At 42.9% G+C, this 9,074-nt stretch overlaps 1 protein-coding gene across 1 annotated transcript; it reads left to right on the top strand.

Annotated features, from left to right (window-relative positions):
- Nucleotides 1-347: 347 nt before the first annotated feature.
- LOC311140213 (UPF0764 protein C16orf89 homolog) lies at nt 348-5,701 on the top strand (the record flags this gene model as incomplete). Its single annotated transcript, XM_084175166.1, has 7 exons — nt 348-522; nt 1,099-1,251; nt 4,206-4,356; nt 4,682-4,799; nt 4,947-5,109; nt 5,264-5,404; nt 5,592-5,701. The coding sequence occupies 7 exons, from the start codon at nt 348-350 to the stop codon at nt 5,699-5,701; spliced, it is 1,011 nt and encodes a 336-aa protein (XP_084031292.1).
- Between the last annotated feature and the right edge of the window lie 3,373 nt (nt 5,702-9,074).

The raw sequence follows: 9,074 nt of genomic DNA, 5'->3' as shown, positions 1-9,074 counted from the left end.
ATTTGATCCAACACGTCTGATGAGTGTCTACCAAAAGACTCTTGTCCTTGACTCTCTCTCTCTCTCTCTCTCTCTCTCTTTTCTCTTCTTCAAATTCCTTGAAGAAACCATTTCCATATCGACGAAATGCAACTACCACACATTTTATTAGCCTAATTAAATAAAATGTAATTCTCAGCTTCTCAAGCGATCGATCCACGTGATAGCCAGTTTTCGCCAAACAACCGCTCACTCACGCACTTTCCGATTCCCATACCAGTTTGAGGGAAAAGTGCGTCCACTTCCTTCAGATATATGCGCTGCGTCAACCGTTTGGGGTTTAGACTTGTAGTAGCCTATATCAGAACATGGCTAGGTTTGTAGTGGTCCTGTTCTTTGTCCTGGTTTTCTCCGCCACAACTGCGGCGCATGAGGAGGTCATTGATGTGATTCTAGCCAGCCTCGCCAAAAGCGCATCGTTCCTGGAGCAGGAGCACCGCAACATCAACCTAGACGGAGTGGTCGGGTACATCATCCTGCAGGGTGAGTAGTATATTAGCGTCATTAATATCACTGCCAGTAGGATCATTCTATATGGAAAGAAAATAACAGAAAGGCCTGCACACTGTAGCATGCACTGTGTAGCATATATCCTCCCAATTACCGTGACAACGTTTCGATCCACAAGGATCTTCTTCAGGTCCAACGGAATAGACAACCCAAATATCTGAGTAAATACATGTCGAGGAAAAATGTATTATTTTGATGCATGTCTGGACATTAAATTGTAGTCTATCTATGTGGCTGTTGTGTTAGGCTAGTGCTGGCTCAGGAAGTCAGAATGCACCAATTGCCTCCCGTTCCGCTATTGCGGTGTCCCGCATAACAAGGCACAGTTTTTCCAGGCTGTCTGATTGAAATAAAACAGTAGAATATGTGATTTGTCGATATGGAATACAAACCTTTATGGTTTATCAAGGTTTGTTATTGTTATTGTGTGTGTGTCAACATTGCAGATAGGAGAGGCAAATATGACTTAATAATTTTTAAGAAGCCATTTAGGATTACAAATGTATTTTGAAAACATCTCTTTCCATGTCCTTGTTGTCCGGGCCCCAGCGGAGTTGAAGGAAGCAGTAAGAACTTGGCCCCACACTGACCCTCTGAGCTGGTCTCAGCGCACCGCTACCGTTACCCTGGTCAAGAGGTTGGACCAGAGCCTGGCCAAGGCTGTCACTGAGCTGGAGAAGACTGACCCCAAATACTACAGAGGTAAATAGTACTACACCTCTCTTTCTCTAAATTCAATTCAATTCAATTCATTTCAATTCAAGGGGCTTTATTGGCCTGGGAAACAAATGTTAACATTGCCAAAGCAAGTGAAATGGATAATACACAAAAGTGAACTAAACAATAAAACATTTACAGGAAACATTACACTCACAAAAGTTCCAAAAGAATAAAGACATTTCAAGTGGCATATTATGTCTAAATACAGTGTTGTAACGATGTGCAAATAGTTAAAGTACAAAAGGGAAAATACATAAACATAAATATGGGTTGAATTTACAATGGTGTTTGTTCTTCACTGGTTGCCCTTTTCTTGTGGCAACAGGTCACAAATGTTGCTGCTGTGATGGCACACTGTGGTATTTCACCCAATAGATATGGGAGTTTATCAAAGTTGGATTTGTTTTCAAATTCTTTGTGGATCTCTGTAATCTGAGGGAAGTATGTGTCTCTAATATGGTCATACATTTGGCAGGAGGTTAGGAAGTGCAGCTCAGTTTCCACCTCATTTTGTGGGCAGTGTGCACATAGCCTGTCTTCTCTTGAGAGCCAGGTCTGCCTACGGCGGCCTTTCTCAATAGCAAGGCTATGCTCAATGAGTCTGTACATAGTCAAAGCTTTCCTTCATTTTGCATCAGTCACAGTGGTCAGGTATTCTGCCACTGTGTACTCTCTGTTAAGGGCCAAATAGCATTCTAGTTTGCGCTGTTTTTTTGTTAATTATTTCCAATGTGTCAAGTAATTATATTTTTGTTTTCTCATGATTTGGTTGGGTCTATTATTTGTGTTGCTGTCCTGGGGCTCTGTGAGGTCTGTTTGTGTTTGTGAACAGAGCCCCAGGACCAGCTTGCTTAGGGGAGGGACTCTTCTCCAGGTTCATCTCTCTGTAGGTGATGGCTTTGTTATGGAAGGTTTGGGAATCGCTTCCTTTTAAGTGGTTATAGAATTTAACGGCTCTTTTCTGGATTTAGATCATTAGCGGGTATCGGTCTAATTCTGCTCTGCATGCATTATTTGATGTTTTACGTTGCACACTGAGGATATTTTTGCAGAATTCTGCATGCAGTCTCAATTTGGTGTTTGTCCCATTTTGTGAATTCTTGGTTGGTGAGCGGACCCCAGACCTCACAACCATAAAGGGCAATGGATTCTATAACTGATTCAAGTATTTTTTGCCAGATCCTAAATTGGTACAGTGCCTTGGGAAAGTATTCAGACCCTTTGACCTTTTCCACATTTTGTTACGATACAGCCTTATTCTGAAATTGATTAAATATATATTTTTCCTCATCAGTCTACACACAATACCCCATGATGACAAAGCAAAAACAGGTTTTTAGAAATGTTTGCTAATTTATTAAAAATAAAAAACAGAAATATCACATTTACATAAGTATTCAGACCCTTTACTCAGTACTTTGTTGAAGCACCTTTGACAGTGATTACAGCCTCAAGTCTTCTTGGGTATGACGCTACAAGCTTGGCACACCTGTATTTGGGGAGTTTCTCCCATTCTTCTCTGCAGATCCTCTCAAGGTCTGTCAGGTTGGATGGGGAGTGTTGCTGCGCAGCTATTTTCAGGTCTCTCCAGAGATGTTCGATTGGGTTCAAGTCCGGGCTCTGGCTGGGCCACTCAAGGACATTCCGAAGCCACTCCTGCGTTGTCTTGGCTGTGTGCTTAGGGTCATTGTCCTGTTGGAAAGTGAACCTTCGCCCCAGTCTGAGGTAGTGAGCACTCTGGAGCAGGTTTTCATCAAGGACCTCGCTGTACTTTGCTCAGTTCATCTTTGCCTCGATCCTGACTAGTCTCCCAGTCCCTGCCGCTGAAAAACATCCCCACAGCATGATGCTGCCACCACCATGCTTCACCGTAGGGATGGTGCCAGGTTTCCTCCAGACGTGATGCTTGGAATTCATGCCAAAAAGTTTCATCAGACCAGAGAATGTTGTTTCTCATGGTCAGAGTCTTTAGGTGCCTTTTGGCAAACTCCAAGGGGGCTGTCATGTGCCTTTTACTGAGGAGTAGCTTCCGTCTGGCCACTCTACCATAAAGGCCTGATTGGTGGAGTGCTGCAGAGATGGTTGTCCTTCTGGAAGGTTCTCCCATCTCCACAGAGGAAGTCTAGAGCTCTGTCAGAGTCACCATCGGGTTCATGGTCACCTCCCTGACCAAGGCCCTTCTCCCCCGATTGCTCAGTTTGGCTGGGCAGCCACCTCTAGGAAGAGTCTTGGTGATTCCAAACTTCATGATGGAGGCCACTGTGTTCTTGGGGATCTTCAATGCTGCAGACATTTTTTGGTACCCTTCCCCAGATCTGTGCTTCGACACAATCCTGTCTCTGAGCTCTACGGACAATTCCTTCAAGGCTTGGTTTGTGCTGTGACATGCACTGTAAACTGTGGGACCTTATATAGACAGGTGTGTGCCTTTCCAAATCATGTCCAATCAATTGAATTTACCACAGGTGGACTCCAATCAAGTTGTAGAAACATCTCAAGGATAATCAATGGAAACAGGATGCACCTGAGATACATTTTTAGTCTTTTAGTCTCAAGGCACTGTATGTCGAATTTTATATTCCTTTTGATGGCATAGAAGGCCCTTCTTGCCTTGTCTCTCAGATCATTCACAGCTTTGTGGAAGTTACCTGTGGCGCTGATATTTAGGCCGAGGTACGTATAGTGTTTTGTGTGCTCTAGGGCAACGGTGTCTAGGTGGAATTTGTATTCATGGTCCTGGCAACTGGACCTTTTTTGGAACACCATTATTTTTGTTTTACTGAGATTTACTGTCAGGGCCCAGGTCTGACAGAATCTGTGCAGAAGATCTAGGTGCTGCTGTAGGCCCTCCTTGGTTGGTGACAGAAGCACCAGATCATCAGCAAACAGTAGACATTTGACTTCAGATTCTAGTAGGGTCTCTCTCTCTCCCGTAGAGTTTGAGCCTCTGTTGACCTGGACCTTCTGGTCGGTACCTCATGAGTGGAGCTCCACAGATCCCTCTCTGGTCTATTCCTCTGTCCGCACCATGGAGTGTTACGATGAGACACAGAGCGACAAGTGTATGACCTTGCTACTGGGAACATGGTAAGCACACACACCACGCTTTTGAGCGGTAATGCCTCACTAAATCTCATGTATTTCAATGTGGTAGTAGGAGTGTCATATAACCCAGAAGGCCTACAGCTTCCGTTGGCCAGTTTGCTAATACATTATTTATATATGTGTGTACGTGCCTGTGTATGTGTGTACGTGCCTGTGTGTGTGTGTGTGTACGTGCCTGTGTGTGTGTGTACGTGCCTGTGTGTGTGTGTACGTGCCTGTGTGTGTGGACGTGCCTGTGTGTGTGTACGTGCCTGATCGTGTGTGCGCGTGCATGCATGTTATATGTGTGTGTGTGATGGTTAGTCAGGAAGAACAACGGGACTCCTTGCATCGTGACCAACTCGTGTCGTGACACCATGACGAGGTTTGGATGTCCTCACTACTCCCTCTCTCACCAGCTGCTTTACTTCATGGTGGGAGCCAATGTGAGACCACACCCACAACCACACAACTTTCTATGCTCCACTCCTGTCTTCTCCAATTTCCCTCCCTCCCTAATCCCCTCCTCCCTCCCTCCCTCTCTCTCTCTTCCTCCTTCCCTGCCACCCTCTCTCCCTGCCACCCTCCTCCAGAGAGGTTGTTCTGCCATGTTGAAGGGGGACATGCGTACGTCGCGTGCTAACCTAACAGAGAGGCAGTACCAGAGGATATTCTGCTCCAACATGCTGAAGGGAAACATGGACATCATACAGAAGGACTTCACCGGGGAGACCCAGGACCTCTTCAACGAAAACAGTCAGTCTCAAATGACACCCGATTCTGCTTTTAGAAAACAATTCAATCTATAGATGCGCTTTTAAAAAAACCATAACATGTAAAGCCTTTATAAGCTGTAGTGTTTCAAATGAGACCATGGTTTAACTTTCTGTAACTTCCTCCCTGTCCAAAGTAATGCTGTGTGGATTGGCTGGTTTCTCTGACTTCCTCAAAGTTGATTGGCTGCAGCACATTCTGAGGCTGCAGGACCAGGAAGTGGGATGTTTTACACAGCCCCACAGAAGAGTGAAGAGGAGAGAGAGAATGTTGAAGGGTGTGTGTCAAGAATATCCCTGGCATTATGCATGCCCATACGCACGCATACACACAGAGAGAAACATCACATACAGAGAGAGAAACAGCACACACACACACACACACAGACACAGACACAGACAAACAGAAACCAGCTTCAATAAGCTTTTACTGTTCTATCTTCTCCTCCTCCCTCCTCCCTCCAGATGGTTGTGCCAGTCACATAACAGGCGTGTCGGTGAGCGCTCTGGGAGGATACCTCAACTACTACCTGACAGAGCAGGACATCACCAAGAGACCACTCACCTGGATGTGAACCCCTCAAACCCGTAGGGCTCTGGTCAAAAGTAGTGCAGTATGTAGGGCAGTGTTTCTCCAACCTCTCCTGGGGACCACCAGCCGTTCCATGGATTTGATCTATTCCACAGCAGCACCAGTGGTGTAAACTACTTAAGTATTACTTTAAAGTAATACTTTTGGGGGGAATCTATACTTTACTATTTATATTTTTGACAACTTTTACTTTACTACATTCCTAAAGAAAATAATGTACTTTATACTCCATACATTTTCCCTAACACCCAAATGTACTCATTACATTTTGAATGTTTAGCAGGACAGGAAAATGGCCCAATTCACACACTTATCAAGAGAACATCCCTGGTCATCCCTACTGCCTCTGATCTGGCGGACTCACTAAACACAAATGCTTCATTTGTAAATTATGTCTGAGTGTTGGAGTGTGCCCTTGGCTATCCGTAAAAAAAAAAAAACAACACATTGTGCCGTCTGGTTTTCTTAATATTACTTTTGATACCTAAGTATATTTAAAACCAAATAATGTAAGACTTTTACTCAAGTAGTATTTTACTCAAGTAGTATTTTACTGGGTGATTTTCACTTTTACTTGAGTGATTTTCTATTAAAGGTATCTTTACTTTTACTGAAGTATAATAATTGGGTACTTTTTCTACCACTGGCTAGCACACCTGATTCAACTTGTCAACTAATCATCAAGCCCTTGACTACTTGAATCAGGTGAGTTAGTTCAGGGCTACAGCAACATTATGTCAGGTCTGGGGGTCCCTGAGAAGTGGTTTAAGAAGCCCTGACGTAGGGAATAGGACCCTTTGGGACGAATCCCAGGGCCACACAGAGCATCAGGGTCTCATTTAGAAAACGTTTGTAGTTCACACTGATTTCTTCATATATTGTGTGTATGATGAAATCCACAGATTCACAATGCAATTTATAAATCTTAAACTTGAAATGAAAATATGCAATTTACATAGATTTTGTATGCCATTTGTTTTGTGATTTATAAATGAAATGTGCTTATTTATTTGTGACCAACACAGCTTTATTAATTTGTGGAGACATTGTATTTAAACAGAATTTCCTCCTATTTTAAGAAATGATAGTATGCAGAAATGAAGTATAACAACTAAGAACATTTGAAAAGTGAGGCCCCTAGGCCTATGTTCATCTGACTGTTGTTGTGACGTGACTTACTTTAATGTATGACTGTTATTTATCGATTCACCTATCTATGTTTAATTGTCACTTGATTAAATTAATCATGTAACAATTAACTCATTAGGAATTTGGGGCAGCACGGAATAAGTTGTTTAACGAGTTACCATCTCCCGAATTAAACTCTTAGAAGATATATGTTATATATCGATAAGTCACTTATTAAATAATTACCTCTTATCAGTCTCATTCTGAACGTCGCATAATCCTTGAACCTGCAAGAACCCTAACCTTATTGATGAATCAGCAATACACAAATTGGCTTAATTATTTATTTACTAACTAACTAAATAATAACACAATACAAACAAACACACACACACAGGTTATTGATTACTAACGTAATACAATGAAAACAGGTCCCTAGTGGACTGGACTAACAATAGCATGAATGCTTGGGTAGTGGAGGAGTCAGAATGGAAGGGAGAGACAGAGATTCAAACTATTGTGGTTACTTTGGAAACTACATTCACAGAAATACAAATGCTTAAAACCCCACCCAACATGTATTTACATGTAGCTGTCCTCGATAGTTGAGTTGATGATGTAGAACTCTGGGTTGCCCACCAGAGATCCCAATGTCCTTGGCAGAGTTTCTGGTCGTAATGCTGGTTAGAATGGATACTTCAGGATGTACCAGCTTTTGTCGGAGAGGGATTGTCCTTCCCACTTCGTGTCTTTAGTGAAAGTTCTCTAGACGACTATACATGCCAGCTGCAGACTGAGATGATAAGGTCTAGTGCATTGTCTTCTTCTTCACCTCATGTAGAGGTTGAGAGTTTCAGAGTTTCTCCATTTCAAACGTGTGGACTAATGTCTCACGTTTTCTGGTCTTTCTAGTCTAACCATTTTGTAACGTGTAGCTTCAGCTTCACGCTTCTTGGTCTTGTAGAGTGTCAACCATTGTGGGGCTTACTGGTCTGGTAGAAATTCAACCATTTGCAATGTTTGGCTCATGCTTCACGTCTGCTGGTCTGTAGCGTTTCAACCATTTTAAGCCATGGGGCTTGCTGGTCTGATAGAAATTCAACAATTTTCAACGTTTGGCTCACGCTTCACGTCTGCTGGTCTGAGGTGAATTTCGTCACAAGGCACTCGGGGTAAAAGGGGCGTTCCATCATGTTTGTGCTCATCTGGGCGTGGCCACTGACTGAGAACAAATGAATATGGAAAACAATCATCTCATCTAGAATGCTAAAATCATATTGTTATCTTCACAAAAGTATTATTATACTTAATCATTCGTTTTATACAACAATTAGATACAAACCTCATAACTGGGAAGTGTACCCCCCCCCCCCAGAGATACAGTTATGTTGTTCCACTGTCTTTAATGACATCACAACATAGTAACGAATTTGACATGATTGTTCTTTAAGTCCCCACCAACCATTTCCTACATTATTTTAAGTAGGAATATTGTTTCATTATCCACGTTTGGATGTTGGAGTCTTGGCGGGAAGATTTCCTTTGTTATCAAGGAAATTCCCTCTCCCAATACTGCATGGCACGGAAAATAACGTTTCTGCAAGGAATTTACGACCGGTCATAAAACTGGCCCCTAGGAAAGGGGGTGTTCAATCCTTTGCCTAGCAGGAATCTTTGATCCTCAGCCCATGAGGGCAAGTCATGACACTGTTGACTAGCTAGGGGATAGATAGGACCCTTTCTATTGTAGCAGACTGTTGACTAGCTAGGGGATATATAGGTCCCTTTCTTTTGCAGCAGACTGTTGACTAGCTAGGGGATAGATAGGTCCCTTTCTATTGTAGCAAACTGTTGACTAGCTAGGGGATAGATAGGTCCCTTTCTATTGCATCAGACTGTTGACTAGCTAGGGGATAGATAGGTCCCTTTCTATTGCAGGATAAATGTAAAACAGGAGTAAACGGTTGCAAAACGTTTTTCTACAGTCGGTGACTAATGAGTTCACCTCTGGAGACTCTCAACCAGGGAGAGGGATGCAGAACATGTGACGATCAAGGCAGTGTCGTTGTGTTAAATAGGTTCAGGAAAAATCAGACATCCCTGACTGAACACACACCTGATGAGTCAAATACTTTAATAGTATTTCAGGTGCCCTTGATTTAGCTTGGAATAGTAGCTCATTCCATTGGTTGCATTGTACCGGGCAAACTAATCAAGCTGTATGTGAA

Source organism: Coregonus lavaretus (assembly GCF_964263955.1).
Source record: "Coregonus lavaretus genome assembly, chromosome: 2".
Lineage (NCBI taxonomy): Eukaryota > Metazoa > Chordata > Actinopteri > Salmoniformes > Salmonidae > Coregonus > Coregonus lavaretus.
This window is presented reverse-complemented; position numbering and strand designations above follow the sequence as displayed.